Genomic DNA, 17904 nt, shown 5'->3' with positions numbered 1-17904 from the left:
ACCCTGGGCTTGCCTGGTCAAGGCACATATGGGAGTTGATGCTTCCTGCTCCTCCCCCACTCCTCTCTCTATCTCTCTCTCTCTGTCTCTCTTCTCTAAAATGAATAAGTAAATAAAAATAATTAAAAAAAAAAAAAAAAAAAGGTTGGGAAATACTGGCCTAGATTATTCTTCCTCCAGCTCAGTGAATGACTGCCTCTTTATTTTTACTTTCTTTTCCTCACGACTCATTTCAAATGTCCAATCCTCAAGAAAACCTTTTTCCGGACTACTTTATTTAATGCCCCATAATTTCTCTCAAATTACCGTGTTTTATTTCTTCATAGCATTTGCCACCTAAAATTGTGTTATAATCATTTTACAGTATCTGTCTGCTACCGGAACAAAAGCTCTGTGAGAACAGTGATCTATGCCTCTTGCCCACTGTGGTACACCCAACACACAGAATAGCAGTTGGTAGACAGCAGATGCTCAATAAGCATGTATTTGTTGAATTAATGACCAAAAAAAGGACAAAGGAATAAATTAAATATGTGAAAGGCCTTGCCATCCTAGCAAAACTAAGCTGGTACTCCCAAGAAATGTTTCAGGAGATAACCGGGATGCTTATTGGAGCAGTTTTGTTTTCTGGCAGAGGATAAAACTGCATTTCACCAAAGAGCATGAAAAGCCCACAAATACATCTGGCATGGAAGGCAAGTAGGGTAACTTTCCACAAGGCTAAGATTCTGCCTCTTGCTGGAGCAACTTAAAATCTTCGTTAAGATTTATCAAAAGCATCTGGTATCTGAACTTCATAAGAAACTACTTGATTCAACCGGTTTCAAATACACTTTCTACAGAAAGTTTAAATTGACTGATTTCACTATTTCTTTCCTTTACTGAGAGAGGAACTCATGAATTTAAATCCATCCAAAAGATTGCTTAAAAAAAAATACTATCACAAAACTACCACAGGAGCCCATGCATAAAATTAAACTTTTTAAAACAATTATTGATTTTAGAGAGAGAAACATCAGTTTGTTGTTTGAATTATTTATGCATTCATTGGTTGATTCTTATATGTGTCCTGACCAGGAATCATTTAAATCTGCAACCTTAGCATATGGGACAACACTATACTATAACCAACTGAGCTACCTGGCCAGCAATACAAACTTAAGCCTTATTAAAGCACTATAGCCCAAAACTAAAACTAACTCCAAAAAAGAAGTTCTCAACATTTAAGTTATTCACTCAAATTCAAAGCATCTTTTGTACAGCGCTAAGGGCTTAAACTTGAGCATCTGGTACACCTGGGTTTAGTTTCCAGCTCTGCTTTTCTGCTACATAGGCCATTTGTCTAACATTTCTGAGTCTCAGTTTCCTCCTCTATGAAATAGGATGACACTAGCTTCACAGAGTTGCTGGGAAAACTACTAAAATAACATCTGTGGAACTGCTGGCACAGAATCTAGATCCAAACGTTGTGATTGTCTGCCTTCCTGTCTTCTCTTATAGAAAGTGACAAAGCAGATGACGACAAGCCTGCACAAGTGCAGGGACAGAGGGCCGCCCAGGCACAGCAGACGCCTCGGCTGGGAGGGCAGATCCAGGCGCATGTGCTTCTTTTCAAAAGTAAAGTAAGCCAGGCTAATGAGATATGGAGAAAAATGGTTGTTTTCTCTTAACTTACTTTTTATAGGCTTGATAGGCTCTGATAAACACTATGATGACTCTCCCATCTTCAACTATTTATTCACTTGGTCATAAAGCAGTGAGCAAGAAAGAAACATTTCCCCCACCCTTTCAGTTTTATTAGGGAAGAAAATACTGTTAAATACTCTCACGGGTTGAAGGGTGTCTCTCCAAATTTCATATGTTGAAGCACTAATCCCCCTACCCTTACCTCAGAACACGACCTTACTTGGAGACCTGTCTCCAAGTAAGAGTAATTTTACAGAGGTAATCAAGCAAAAACAAGGTTAGGGCAAGTCCTAATCCAATCAAGTTTTCATGAAAGGGGCGTGCAGACACACAGAGGGAAGGCAACGTGAAAAGACACGGACAAGCCAAGGAGAGAGGCCTGGGACAGATCCTTCCCTCACTGCCCTCAGAAGGAACCAACCCTGCTCACAGTTTGACTTTGGACTTCCAGCCTCCAAAACTGAGACAATAAATGTCTATTATTTAAGCCTCCCAGTCTGTGGTACCTTTTTATTTTGAATTTTTTATTGATTTTAGAGAGGGAGGAAGGGAGAGGGGCAAGAGGGAGGATGGGCAGAGGGAGAGCAGGGAGGAGCATGGGGAGAAGGGGGTGGAGAGAGAGGAACACAGTTCTGACCCTACGTGTGCCCCAACTGGGGATTGAACTGGCAGCCCGTACGCTTCAGGACTATGCTCTAGTCCAGGGGTCTCAAACTCGCGGCCCGCCGAACAATTTTGTGCGGCCCGCAGACTAATCCACGAAGTTCAAAATATTTTGGATAAAATTAAGTAAGCCTAGGGGCCTACTTGTATTTTTCATTTCTCTAGCATCCTAGCTAGATATTAGCTTAGTTAACAGCAGTTGTGATGCGAACTACAGTTTCTGGTCGTTTTGTGACACTAAGTAAACTGCATGTACGATTGTGCTTGTTGTACTGATTTTTTTTTTGTTTTCAATTGCAGTGAGAAAAGTGTTGCGTAACAGTTGCCTTTTGTAGACCTAGTGCGGCCCGCTGAACGGCTGTGATCTTGCTCTGCGGCCCACATGCTGAGTTGAGTTTGAAACCCCTGCTCTAGTCTGAACAACTGAGCTGTATGGCCAGGGCAGTCTGTGGCACTTTGTTTTGGCAGCCCCAGCACACTAAAATATATAGTTAGAAATTAATTAGAAATAATTACAAGTTAATTGCACAATAAACATGGGGCCATCCTATCAAAAATTTAAACTTTTTAGACCCTTTCTTGTTTCATTTTTCTCTTTTTCATTTATCACATTCTAAAATATTAGTAGAATATAAACTCCAAGAGTATAGGTTTTTTGTCTGTCTTGTTCATTCCTACATCCCCAGTACCTAGAAAGTGTCTGGCATATATTAGCAGTCAAAACGCTCACACTGAATGAACAAATGAAATAGTACTATGAAAAACTACAACATGATGTAAGTGCATATAAAGGGAGACCTTACCTTCCCTGGGAGACCACAGAGGTTTCCCATCAAAATTGCAATGAAGTTGCTTAACTACTAGGAAAAGCTGATGAGGCCACAGAGGCAATGAAGAGAAGGAAACTATTCCAGACCAAGAGAGACGGGGTTAACAAAGGCCCAGCAGCAGCAAAGAACTTGGGAAAGGATAACCAGAGTGGTCTGATCATCAGAAGTAAGGGAAAGAGACGAGGCTAGCGGTAAGCAAGAGCAGACCCAGGAAATGACAGGTCTCACATACTGAAAGGCCACTGGAAAGTGTTTGATAATGGCAAGAGCAGCAAGGCAGAAACAGTATGATCAGAAGACTCACCAGTTTTAAAAGACAATCTGGCTTCTGAGTATTAATGTCTCGAGAAGGTCAAAAGTAGATGGGGGTGACTACTACTACTTCTAGGAAGCAATTGTTACTAGAACAGTGGCAGAGATAAAAATAAGAAACAAAAAATCGGGAGCTAAAAGACAGAGATTGACAGAACATAATAAATTGAACATGTATAGGTCAGGAAAAGGAAAAATGTCATACGTGAAGCAGAAAAGACTAGAATGGCAAGATAGTTTACTAGAACAGTGGCAGAGATAAGAATAAGAAACAAAAAATCGGGAGCTAGAAGACAGAGATTGACAGAACATAATAAATTGAACATGTATAGGTCAGGAAAAGGAAAAATGTTATACGTGAAGCAGAAAAGACTAGAATGGCAAGATAGTTAATGACAACACTGCTGGAAGATGAAAGACAAGTGAGAAAATACCTTCAAAATGTGGAGGGGAAAATCTTTCCAAACTAAAATTGTAAACCCAGTCAAACAATCAATCAATAGTAAAGATAGGTCCTGGCAACTTGACTCAGTGGTAGAGTGTCGGTCCAGCATGCGGATGTCCCAGGCTTGATTTCCAGTCAGGGACACAAGAGAAACAACCATCTGCTTCTCTACCCCCTCCCACTCCCCCTTCTCTCTCTCTCTTCTCTTCCCTCAGCCATAGCTTGACTGGTTTGAGCACATGGCTCCATGGAGTATCCACCTCAGGCACTAAAAATAGCTTGGTTGTGAGCATGGCCCCAGATGAGCAGCCATCGGCCCCTGACGGAGGTTGTCAGGTGGATCCCAGTCAGGGTGCATGCAAGGGTCTGTCTCTATCTTCTCTCCTATCACTTGGAAAAAGAAGAAAAAAATAAATAGTAAAGGTAATATTTCCAGTCATGTATGGTCTTAACCATGCACCCTTTCCTCAAGGAGATTCCTGAAAAGTGTATTCCATCAAAACAAGGAAAGAAAAGAGGCAGACGTGGATGCTGAAATAAATGACATACAGTGGGGAGAGAGCACAATACTCAGAAGGCTGAGCACGAAATCCCAGGACAGCTGCCATGGAGCTGTCAGAGAGAACAGAGCAGAATGGACAGTACAACAGGGAGGAGGGCCCTGAGAAAATAAAGAGCTGATAAACACTCAAAGTGCTGAAATGTATTAGAAAGTGATATCCATTTCTGGGGGAAATTTTAGAGATAAATACTAGATAAGTAGAAAACTAAGCAATTCAAAGAAAATGATTACCGTATTTTATTAAATATTTTAACACACCATTTAGTTCAGAATATTTTTTTTCTTATTTTCCTCCTTAAAACCTTAGGTGTGTCCATCACACCTACAGTAATTATATGAGAAATAGAATACTTTCCTGAAAGAAATTTTAACAATGGTGGAGGAAAAAACGGTTTTCCCTCCAACCTTAGTTCTTTGCTGTGAACCCTATATCAAAATGCAGATTAACAAAAGAAAAACAAACAAGTTTATTAACATGCATACCTTACATATACATGGAAGCTAGATCCGGCTTAGAACACTGGCTTAAATACCACCTTGAGGTGCTCACTTTGGCAGCACACATAAATACTACCTTCAGATAACAACAACAAAAAAAAAGTGTGTGAGAGGACAGTTAAGGGGAGCAGACTAGGAAAAACACTGTAAACAAGAGTAAATCAGCCTGGCCAGGCAACGGTGCAGTGGATAGAACATCAAACTGGGATGCGGAGGACCCAGGTTCGAAACCCTGACGTCGCCAGCTTGAGCGTGGGCTCATCTGGTTTGAGCAGGGCTCATTAGCTTGAACCCAAGGTCTCTTCCTGGAGCAGGGGGTCACTCAGTCTGCTGTAGCCCCCCAGTCAAGGCACACGTGAGAGGGCAATCAATAAACTAGGGTGCTGCAACAAAGAATTGATACTTCTCATCTCTCTCCCTTTGAGTCTGTCCCACTTTGTCCCTCTGTCACCAAAAAAAAAGTAAATCAGTGCTTTCTCCATTGATATGAAGACTAAAGAATCTCTAGAGACAGAGAGGGGAGGAAGAACAAATAACAATATAAATTTATGTCCTGCTTTTAGGTAAACGGGCAGGGGGTGCAGGAGCAAGAGAGCTTCTTTGTATCTGCTTCTTCTCAATTGCCTTCGGCTAAAAGTAATTAATCCCTATACCACAGTGGTATATTGTGGGGGTGGCATATTCTGCTATTCTTCATAACCACTATGTGTATGTTGCCTGGTTCAAAGATGTAAACCAAGTGTCTAAATATTAAACTTACAAAAATTACGCCAATAATCACAGGATGGAAGGGAGACAAAGATAGGAGTCAGAATTGTATAAAAGGCCCTGGCCAGTTGGCTCAGTGGTAGAGCATCGGCCTGGAGTGCAGAAGTCCTGGGTTCAATTCCCAGCCAGGGCACACAGGAGAAGCACCCATCTGCTTCTCCACCCCTCCTCCTCTCCTTCCTCTCTGTCTCTCTTTGCCCCTCCCGCAGCGAGGCTCCATTGGAGCAAAGATGGCCCGGGCGCTGGGGATGGCTCCTTGGCCTCTGCTTCAGGTGCTGGAGTGGCTCTGGTCGCAAAAGAGCGATGCCCTGGAGGGGCAGAGCATCGCCTCCTGGTGGGCGTGCCGGGTGGATCTCGGTCGGGCGCATGCGGGAGTCTGTCTGACTGTCTCTCCCCGTTTCCAGCTTCAGAAAAATACAAAAAAAAAAAAAAAAAAGGAAGAATTGTATAAAAGAGCTAAATCTCAATTTTTCATATTGGGGCATTTACTGATTGATCAATCAATCGTTAACATAAGCCTGACCAAGCAGTGGCGCAGTGGATAGAGCATCAGACTGGGATTTAGAGGATCTAGGTTCAAGAACCCGAGGTCGCCAGCTTGAGCACGGGCTCATCTGGTTTAAGCAAAGCTCACCAGCTTGGACCCAAGGTCACTGGCTTGAGCAAGGGGTTACTCGGTCTGCTGAAGGCCCACAGTCAAGGCACATATGAGAAAGCAATCAATGAACAACTAAGGTGTTGCAACGAATGATTGATGCTTCTCATCTCTCTCCGTTCCTGTCTGTCTGTCCCTGTCTATCCCTCTCTGACTCTCTGTCTCCGTAAAGTAAAAAAAAAAGTTAACATAAAAAACTGAAACAGGCCCTGGCCGGTTGGCTCAGTGGTAGAGCGTCGGCCTGGCGTGCAGGGGTCCCGGGTTCGATTCCCGGCCAAGGCACACAGGAGAAGCGTCCATCTGCTTCTCCACCCCTCCCCTTCTCCTTCCTCTCTGTCTCTCTCTTCCCCTCCCGCAGCCAAGGCTCCATTGGAGCAAAGATGGCCCAGGCGCTGAGGATGGCTCCTTGGCCTCTGCCCCAGGCGCTAGAGTGGCTCTGGTTGCGGCAGAGTGTCGCCCCCTGGTGGGCATGCCGGGTGGATTCCGGTTGGGCACATGCGGGAGTCTGACTGTCTCTCCCCGTTTCTAGCTTCAGAAAAATACAAAAAAAAACCCTGAAACAATTCAAGAAACAGAAGAACAATCTTTCCATAAAATAAAGATAATTACCAAAACAAAATCCCTAACAGTTGTTACCCACAGGGAATGGGAATGAAGACAGGTTGATGGTGGAAGAAGGACAGTTTTGGCTTTGTAATAGTAAGCTGTGAAGAAATATGCTGATTTTTAAAACTATAGTTATTAATAAAAAATATTAATACAAATGTTTAAATGAGGAAGAGAAATCAGTAGTATATTTAGAGCCCAACACTAAATCTAAATGTGTGACTAAACTATAATAAAGCACTTAAGCTTTAGAAATTGAAATATGGGGGAAAAAAGGGCTTTTAGCAATAAGTAACTTTAAAAGGTTCTCAGCATAAGTAACTTCATTTAGTTTCTCTTCCATCTTAAACTCTAAATAACCCCAAAACTTACTTAGGTCTAAAACTCCCTACCCCTGGCCTTGAAGTTAGTTTTGCCAAATTGCAGATGTGTCAGGAGTGGAATGTAAATCCTAGAATGTTTAGAAATGTTTTTGGTAAGCATGTGAAACATTTATCACTACTATGTTATCATCTTCAGAGCTTATGATCTTAGTGTGTAAAAATATTTTTCTTTATATTGATCTTAAAGATAAACATTGTAACAAGACAGTAAGATTTAATGAGCTTATTAGTAAGATTAATGAATATGTTTTATTGCTTTTGTACCATGCTTCCTTGAGCTCCCCCTCCTTCCCATACCCCAACACCAGTATATGATTTTGTCTTTTTTTTTTTTTTCTTTCTGCATTTTTCTGAAGCTGGAAACGGGGAGAGACAGTCAGACCAACTCCCGCATGCGCCCGACCTGGATCCACCCGGCGTCGCTCTGCCGAGACCAGAGCCACTCTAGCGCCTGGGGCAGAGGCCAAGGAGCCATCCCCAGCGCCTGGGCCATCTTTGCTCCAATGGAGCCTCGCTGCGGGAGGAGAAGAGAGAGACAGAGAGGAAGGAGAGGGGGAGGGGTGGAGAAGCAGATGGGTGCTTCTCCTGTGTGCCCTGGCCGGGAATCGAACCCGGGACTTCTGCACGCCAGGCCGACGCTCTACCACTGAGCCAACCGGCCAGGGCCTGATTTTGTCTTTAAAAGCTAGGCCCAAACTGTGTTCTGGGTGGCATGGTTTGACTGACTTAGGTCTCCGTGCGGTCGCCAGCTTTAAAATAAGCACTCCTTGCCTGACCAGGTGGTGGCACAGTGGATAGAACGTCGGACTGGGATGTGGAGGACCCAAGTTCAAGACCCCGAGGTCGCCAGCTTGAGCCCAAGGTCGCTGGCTCAAGCAAAGGGTCACTCGCTCTGCTGTAGCCCCCGGTCAAGGCACATATGAGAAAGTAATCAATGAACAACTAAGGAGCCACAACAAAGAATTGATGTTTCTCATCTCTCTCCCTTCCTGTCTGTCTGTCTCTATCTGTCCCTCTCTCTGTCTCTGCCACAAAAAATAAATATAAAAAAATAAAAAATAAACACTCCTTAATTTGGTTACTTAATTGTGTGGCAAAGCGACTGTTTCTTGCTGTTCCGATACAACAAAATATGTCTGAGAGATTGGTTTGTTTTTTAAGTATATACTGAGGTTTATTTTAGGGCTAAATCAATTAGTTTAACATGACATATTTAGTAAAGTTAAGCTTTTTTAAGATATTTAAATGGTGGGAGCAGATATTTTTATATTGTCTTGCCTGTGTCTAATCCGCTTCTTTCCTAGTGTGGCATATTTGTTAGATATCATTCTTTTAGTGATTTAAATTACTTTTTCTTTTTTTCTTTTTTTTTTTTTTTTAAATTTTTTATTTATTCATTTTAGAGAGGAGAGGGAGAGACAGAGAGAGAGAGAGAGAGAGAGAGAGAGAGAGAGAAGGGGGGAGGAGCTGGAAGCATCAACTCCCATATGTGCCTTGACCAGGCAAGCCCAGGGTTTTGAACCGGCGACCTCAGCATTTCCAGGTCGACGCTTTATCCACTGCGCCACCACAGGTCAGGCCTTAAATTACTTTTTCTCCAGGTAATTTTTCTGGTTTCCTATTGTTACAGGCTTCAGTTATGCCAATTGAGTGATCATCTGATAGTGTTCATCTCCTGTCTCAAGAGATAGTCCCACTTTGGCTTCCCAAAAGCTGATTAAGAAAATCACACCACACTGATCTTTCTAGAACTTTCACACAACTTCTAGAGCTTTGACTTTTGTTATTGAGCCTATGGTCCCTGAACAGTCTAAGCTCCTGTTCCTTCCCCAGTAAGGCACAGGCCATCACACCTACAGTGTGTCCATGAAGTCATGGTGCACTTTTGACCGGTCACAGGAAAGCAACAAAAGATGATAGAAATGTGAAATCTACACCAAATAAAAAGAAAACCCTCCCAGTGTCTGTAGGATGATGTGGCAGCATGTGTGCATGCACAGATGATTACATAGCACCGTGTATATAGACAGCGGAGCAGCCCACGGCCATGCCAGTCAAGATGTGGACGGTACAGAGGAAAGGTCAGTGTGTTCTGTGCTCGCTAAATTCAAATCCATGACCAAAGTGCAATGTGAATACTGGCGCGTTTATAACGAAGCGCCACCACATAGGAATAACATTACTCAGTGGGATAAGCAGTTGAAGGAAACCGGCAGTTTGGTGGAGAAACCCCGTTCTGGTAGGCCATCAGTCAGTGACAAGTCTGCAGAGGCTATATGGGATAGCTACCTAAGGAGCCCTAAAAAATCTGTGTGTGAGCCCACATCGAACTGCACTGAATAGGCATGAAACTGGGAGAGTTTTCCTTTTATTTGGTGCAGATTTCACATTTCTGTCGTCTTTTGTTGCTTTCCTGTGACCAGTCAAGAGTGCACCATGAATTTACGGACACACTGCACATCCCATGTCTGTGTGCTACTTCATCCTCCCTACTCAAATACAGCACTACTCAATCTGCCCCTTTAAAGCTTAAGAACTGAAAAAACGGCCCTGGTCGACAGTGCAGTGGATAGAGCAGTATCTGGGAGCACCGGGGTCACCAGTTTGATCCTGGGGTCCTAGCTTGACCCTAAGGTCACGTATGAGAAGCAATCAGTGGGGGCACAACTAACTGGAACAGCAAATTGATGCTTCTCTCTCCCCCTCTTTCTCTCAAATCAATAAATAAAAAACTGAAAAAAAATTAATTGTTAATACCTAATAAAACAAAACTCTTTGGGGCATAAGTTTGCAAGCTCTAAGTGCTGAAATTCTTGATGGAAATACTGTCATTGAGTGGCTTGAAACAAGATGGGAAGTCAGAAATGTTTCCATTTTAATCCCACTTTCTTCTCACAAAGATGCTTTGAGAGCAGCTAATTAATATTTGCTAAGTGCTTAGTAATAAGCTCAAAGGAGAATGTTAGTCACAAATCAAAAAGCAGATACATTGATACAGAAGAGGACACTGCCTGAGTAAACACAAGGAAAATTCAGCCTCTTATGTAATGTTCAAGAAGAGTTTATATCAAACATTAATATGAAAATTTATTTTAAAAATTTACTAAGACAAAACACTGCGATCCAAATTCTCTATATATAAAGAAAATATCACACAACTTACGGTATTTACTGTGAATTTCATCTATTTCCTTTTCTGTTTGGTTCTTTGTAAAAACCATTATCTAAAATAATCAAAAAATTCTTAATTAAAAATTCATTAAATGGAAAAACAGAAATCAGTACTATAAACTTTGAAATCTCAAATATGGATGGAGTAAAATAACCTCTCATCTTTGTTTTATATAGACCTAGGAAAAATAACCGCTGTGAGCTTTTGACTACCATAAATAGTATGCATTTTACTCATTACTTATTTCTCATCAGTAGAAAATACAACATGGATACCACTAGAATATATAAAGTATTAATACAACAATCAAATTTCCAATTTTCAATACTTAATTTTTCACATTCATTAAAACAACAGGTAACACTTTAAACTATAAGACTGGAGACATTTAGCAGATCATTGGCATGGCAGATTGTTTGCATTCTGCTTTTCCAACCTAACTTTTTTAGATATGTAAGAAAAGTAGTATGTAGAGAAAATACAAACTTATGTTTAAATTTCTAGTTCCACCTTTTAAAATCTAAGACCTAAAAGATTAGAAGTCTACTTGCATGATTTATTACAGTCTTCCTCTTATAGTTAGCATATAGGTAGTAATAAAATCAATAAAAATCTCAGTTTTTCTACTATCTGATTATAAATTCACTTCCCTAAGGTCATTATTTTCCTTACAAACACATTACTGATGATCTAAAACAAAAAAAAAAAACCTATCAGAGAAATCTCAAAACACTTTCTTCATTGTCATAGTACACAGTGACTATTTTCTTCTTTGGCATCCTTTCCTTAAGTTTTGGGCCATCAAGCTAGAGAGGAAGGCAATAGTGAAGAATTTTAGATCTCCCTGACTGGGCGGTAGCGCACTGGATGGAGCGTCAAACTGGGATGCGGAAGACCCAGGTTCGAGACACTAAGATCGCCAGCTTGAGCGCGGGCTCATCTGGTTTGAGCAAAGCTCACCGGCTTGGACCCAAGGTTGCTGGCTTGAGCAAGGGGTTACTCGGTCTGCTGAAGGCCCATGGTCAAGGCACATATGAGAAAGCAATCAATGAACAACTAAGGTGTCGCAATGAAAAACTGATGATTGATGCTTCTCATCTCTCTCCATTCCTATCTGTCTGTCCCTATCTATCCCTCTCTCTGTCTCTGTAAAAAAAAAAAAAAAAAAAAAAAATTGTAGGTCTATGATTCTCTCAATAAGCTCAATCCTCATAAACTCCTACAATTACTTAATTTCTCAATCAGTATAATCAAGAAGTACAGAATGCTAGTGCTAAAAAGGGATCTTAGAGATCATCAAGTTCAACCCGAGTTTTACAGATGAAGTTGGTCGGGCCACAGGGTGAAATAGCTTACCAAATGCCAGCAACAGAGACAGGACAAATGTAAAGGCTACCAGATATACAGGCATATGCTTTTCCTGCGGACTATAACTCATTAATAAACTCTACTTCTGATTGCATATTGTGCTAGAAGACTGCTAAATATGATAGAATTTTGTGCTAAAAATGAGCTCCAGATAAATCATAATATATTAAATGGAAATGTGTTCTACTACATTTTCCATTGCACAGGCTTTAATTTTAGTAGGGTATTCAACTTTTCTCTCCTTTATTTCTACCCAGTACTGAGATAGACTACAACATACATTTTCATGGAGTTTACTTGCTTCAAGACGCATCCTAGTCTTCTCCATATTTTCAATTTCTTGAACTATTTCAGCAGCTGTTAAAGACATACAACCAATGTTAATTACATGGTTTTGCTCCTTCTACTATGGTCATGAAAGTTGTTAACAATGAAACTAGGTGTTGGGTATACATAAACTCCCTGTCCCATTTTTATTATTTTTCTGTAAGTCTAAAATTATTTCAAAATAAAAGGTTAAAAAATAACAGTTAAAACACTGAACTCTGTATATATACCAACAGTTTAAAATATAACCATAAAAATACAATAAAGTCACTGTGTTCTTTCCTCTGAATATAAATAGCAGTCTCAATGGCATATGACAATTGATTTATTTGGGTGAATTCAATTCTTAGGGGATATCCACTCAAACTCCAATACACTAAATATGGTAAAACAGGCTACTATTTACAGAAAGACAAAGGTCTACAAATACCAGGAAGAAATGGGCTTGCCTCAGATTTACTTACCAATCATAAACATCAGAGATTTGGAATACATTCTGTTACATACATAAATGACTTGGAATGCAAATAGCATTGAAGTTGTCAGCATTATTTTTCTGCCTCCAACATCAACATGTTAAAACTTAAAAAATATGGTATAGAATAAAAATCTGCAATCCCCTACACCAGTGGTTTTCAAATGCCAGTAAGCCAGAAATTCTGTGCCAGTTAGCAAAAGAGTTACACCGTGATGTCATATGAAGATTATGAAGGATGTCATATGAAGATTATAAAGTCCAGTGGACGAGCAGTTGGAAAACCACTGCTCTAAAGGTACCTGTCTTTCCTTAGATTTCAGGCTAGTTGGTTGCCCTATGATTAGCTCTGATTGATTCAAGAAAAGTTAGTGTTATAGATTATCCAACCTTTGGGAGTGATATTATATCCAGATCTCTACATCATAGAAAAACTCAGAAGTCTACCTGAAAGATTTAAGTCCCTAAATTGTATCCAATGCTAATATAGTTTTCTTTAATACCTTAGGAGAGAGTATACCAGATGTTCCCTATCTTAAATGATACTCCCTTTCTTGTTAGACCACGATGCTAAATTTTTGTTTTTGCCGGCTGTTCATGCTCACAGAGATCAGTGCTTGCACTGTCTCTACTGGTTTGATATTAGGGAGGCAAAAGGCACCTCCCAGTGTACCTTTTATCTAAAACAAACTCTAAATTGAGGTAATTGCATTCTTTAATGATTCTCTTGGGGATTACAGGTTTTGAAAAAAAAAAAAACCACCAAAAACTTTAAAATGGGAATTATATTAAATGTATATAAAAGTAGAGTGAAGAGTGTGATTCCCCTTCATATTCTTATTTTCTACCTTAAACAATACTGAACTACTATGTGTCACTTTTATTTACATGGCTCCCTCCCATGGTTACTGTGAAACAAATTCCAGACATAGTATCTTTTTGTGTATAAATGTGTGTACTAACATACATGTTATAGATATCCCAGAAAAAGAAGAGGGAGAAGAAATATTTGAAGACCTAATGACTAGAATTTGCCTAATATAATGAAAAAAACCAAACCACAAATGCAAGAAGTTCAAAGAACATCAAGCAGGATAAATACAAAACAAAATTACAACATACATATACACAGACACACAGAAAACCTGATGGCCAGTCCGAGAAAAGTGGTATATTACACACACACACACACACACACACACAGCATTACATTATGCTTCTCATCAAAAACTATTCAAGCCAGAAGACAATGGAGTGACTCATTTATAGTGTTGGGATAAAAACCCTACCAATACAGAATTCTATATTGCTGAAAATATTTTTCAAAAGTAAAAGAGAAATAAAAATTTTCTGAGACAAAAATTGAGAAAATGTAACATTAACAGACCTGTACTGCAAAATGTCTTAAAGTTCTTCAAGCAGAAAAAATATAAAACCAGAAACTTGTCTCTGTAACAAAAAAGTGCTATAAATAGTACAGAAAAAATATAAAACCAGAAACTTGTCTCTGTAACAAAAAAGAGTGCTATAAATAGTAAAAATAAAGGTAATTATTCTTATTTTTAACTAACTGTATGTTTAAAGGAAACACAATAGCACTGTGATGTTAATAGCCTATGTAAATATGTAAAATCCATGACAGCAATAGCACAAAGAATTAGGAATTGGATATAAACTGTTGTAAGGTTCTCACACTATAAGTGAAGCAGTATATTACTTAAAGGTAGACTGTGAAAAATTAAAGGTACATACTACAAACTGTAGGGGGACAATTAAAACTTTTTGAAATATAAGCAAAATATGCCAATAGTAAAAATAAGATGTAATAAAAATATTCAATCCAAAGACAGTAAAAAAAAGGTAAAATGAACAAAAAGTATGTAAAACAAACAGAAAACTAGCCATATGTTAAGGTTAAAGCCAACTGTATCGTAATTACATTAAATGTAAATGTTCTAAAAGCACCAATAAGAGACAGAGAATGAAGAGTGGATAAAAAATAAAGACCACACTATATGATTTCAACAGAGGGCTCATTTTAAATAAAAGGCATACCTAAGTCAAAATAAGGAATGGAAAGAGGTGTATTATACAAATACTAATTTTAAAAAACCTGGAATAGCTATATTAATATGAGGTATAAGAGACTTCAGAAGACTGAACATTACAGGAATAAAGTGGGAAATTATATAAAGAGGTCAATTCATCAAGAACATATAAAAATCCCTAATGTGTTTGCATCTAAAACAGAAATTTAAAATATATGAACAAGAACTTCTGGTTTTAAACAAGATGAATTAGACTCTATTCTCATTTTTCATATTCTTCCCCACTAAGTATAACCAAACACCCTAGATATAACACAATAATCTAAGAACTCTAAAAAGTGGAAGGAAGAAAGTGAACTGGCTAAGGACCTCAGAATTTGAGGAACACCACCATCACCAGTCCCCTGAATTTTATCTTCTACATATCCAAGACTGTGCTTTGGTGCATTGTACAACCCAGAACCACTAATAAGCACAGGGATGGGGAAAGCCCCAAGAAAAACCTATTCTCTCTAAGCAAAGGACTACAAAAGGGGAAAATCAATACCTGATCTACTCCAGCTAAACACTGTTGGTGCTCCCAGTCTCTGGCAGTATCATCAGAGAATAAGTGGGGAATGTGGACTTCCACCCCTGTGCCCCATAACCAGCTAGCAAGGCCTGAAGCAGGCTTTCTTTTCCTGCCAACATTGTGTCAGTGGAGACCCAGTGAGGAGCCCAGACTTCTACTCTCACCCAGTGGTGGCAGGTGCCATCCGCAACCTCTCAGCTACTGTTTAGAGGGAGGATCTCAAAGAGAAGAAACCTGGAAAAAAAACATTCTTTAAACCTGCACAGGAAATCCTGGATACCCCCCTGACCAAATATCTAGAATATGCCAATAGGGTTGAGAACTGAACCACAGTATGGAATACCAGGTTTTCAGAGTGGCCTCCAGGTAGCTATTAAGTGACACAGCCCACTGCATGGGTTCTGAAAACTAAATTGTCAATAGAACCACAGCCCACAAAAGTAGGCCAGGATCTGCGTGCTGAACCAAAAGGGGTTGAGAGCCTGCTGAAACAATATTCAAACAGAATCAATAATTTCATATTACATTCAAGAAGTCCCAGATACAATAAATCACAACTAAGTCATAGTAAGAAGCAGGAAAATCACAACTTGAATGAGAAGAAAATCAACAGATGCCAACACTAAGGATGACTCAGATGCTGCAATTATCTCACAAGAATTTTAAAGTTACCAACATAAAAATGCTTCAAAAGCAATTACGAAAACTCTTGAAACAAAAGCAAACAAAACTGCTACTGTATATAATACTTTTATGACAGCAATAGGTTCTAAAACTACATCTTTTAAAATGTTGCATTTATCAATTTCTTGTACTGAAAAAAGGGATACTAAATAACAAAAATTAGGAACAAAGTAAAATAAATGAGTCCCACTATATTTCAAATAAATAATATAACCACAATGAAGGGAGCCAAAAGGAACTTATCAATGCACTCTGACTACACACCCGTAGTCCAGGCCAAGGAGGAGAGAGGGAAGGCTGAGTAGAGAGGAGTAAGAGGAAACCCAGAACTCCTTCATACAGGTCTGTGTGCACTGGTGTGGTAGTACAGACGGGAGCAATTCTGGAAGTAGTTCAGATATACTGCAGAACTGAACAAACCAGTAAATGTGCTGATGCTACTGGGAGGGCTCCCTATGAAAAAAAAAAAGAAACACAAATATGGAATAAAGTGAATAACGAATGCTGTGGGGCTGACTTCAAAGTAGAGGTATCAATACATTCTCATGATTTCAAGTGTAAATGGACTTACATGTGTGTGTATACATGTTTGCAAATGTTTATGTATGAATATATCTCTCCTAAAAGAGCCTAGAAGCAAAGGAACCATTTCTCGGTTTCCAAAAAAGAAACCAAAAGAACCAAAGCTCCTCAGGGAAATGGCTGATTCCAGAACTGGGACAGGGAAGGACAAGATGAACCTGCACTATCTTGCTATACTAAAAATAAGAAAATGATTTAAAAATAAAATTATAGCCTGACCAGGCGGTGGCACAGTGGATGGAGCATCGAACCAGAACGCAGAAAACCCACCCAGGTTCAAGGCCCTGAGGTCGCCAGCTTGAGCGTGGGCTCATCTGGCGTGAGTACGGGGTCACCAGCTTAAGTGAGAGGTCACTGGCTTGAGCGTGGGATCATGGATGTGACCCTGTGGTCGCCGGCTTGAGCAAGGGGTCACTCGCTCTGCTACAGCCCCTCCAGTCAAGGCATATATGAGAAAGCAATCAATGAACAAGCAATCAACGAACCACTAAGATGCCGCAACAAAGAATTAATGCTTCTCGTCTCTCTCCTTCTTGTCTCTCTGACTCTTTCAAAAAAAATTATACATATAATATATATATATGTATGTATATATACACAAACATACACATAAAAAGAAATAATGGAGCATGTCATGAGGAATGGGTATCAGTATAAAGAAGCTCCCACTGTGGCCTGATCAGGCGGTGGTGCAGTGGATAGAGGGTCAGACTGGGATGTGGAGGACCCAGGTTTGAGACCCCGAGGTAGCCAGCTTGAGTGTGGGCTCATCTGGTTTGAGCAAGGCTCACCAGCTTGAACCCAAGGTCGCTGGCCCAAGCAAGGGGTTACTCGGTCTACTGAAGGCCCACGGTCAAGGCACATATAAGAAAGCAATCAATGGACAACTAAGGAACCTCAACGAAGAATTGATGTTTCTCATCTCTCTCCCTTCCTGTCTGTCTGTCCCTATCTATTTCTCTCTCTGACTCTGTCTCTGCTACAAAAAAGAAAAAAAGAAGCTCCCACTGTGAATTGACACTGACCCTAGACAAAAAGAAAATAAGAGAGGCCTGACCAGGTGGTGGCGCAGTGGATAGTGTCAGACTGGGATGCAGAGGACCCAGGTTCAAAACCCCAAGGTCACCAGTTTGAGAGGAGGACCCAGGTTAGAAACTCCAAGGTCACCAGCTTGATCAAGGAGTCACTGGCTTGAGTGTGGGATCATAGACATGACCCCATGGTCACTGGCTTGAGCCCAAAAGTTGCTGACTTGAACAAGGGCTCCTC

General features: G+C 40.2%; 1 protein-coding gene and 1 non-coding gene across 6 annotated transcripts in view; one reads left to right on the top strand and one right to left on the bottom strand.

Moving 5' to 3' along the window:
• Nucleotides 1-17904, bottom strand: part of RAD18 (RAD18 E3 ubiquitin protein ligase) — a 154353-nt gene that overhangs the window by 82895 nt on the left and 53554 nt on the right. For all 5 annotated transcript variants that reach the window (XM_066245067.1, XM_066245068.1, XM_066245070.1 and 2 more), the window contains 2 exons: nucleotides 12229-12305; nucleotides 10572-10632 (listed from right to left, as the gene is read on the bottom strand). In XM_066245067.1, coding sequence (XP_066101164.1) covers nucleotides 10572-10632; nucleotides 12229-12305 — 138 coding nt within the window. The remainder of the gene's footprint in view (nucleotides 1-10571; nucleotides 10633-12228; nucleotides 12306-17904) is intronic.
• Nucleotides 5822-5897, top strand: TRNAS-GGA (transfer RNA serine (anticodon GGA)). The gene has a single exon. It is a non-coding gene; the product is annotated as a tRNA-Ser (tRNA).

This window comes from Saccopteryx bilineata, chromosome 10 (genome assembly GCF_036850765.1).
Source record: "Saccopteryx bilineata isolate mSacBil1 chromosome 10, mSacBil1_pri_phased_curated, whole genome shotgun sequence".
NCBI lineage: Eukaryota > Metazoa > Chordata > Mammalia > Chiroptera > Emballonuridae > Saccopteryx > Saccopteryx bilineata.
Note: the sequence above shows the minus strand (reverse complement) of the source record. Positions and strands in the feature narration are given on the sequence as shown.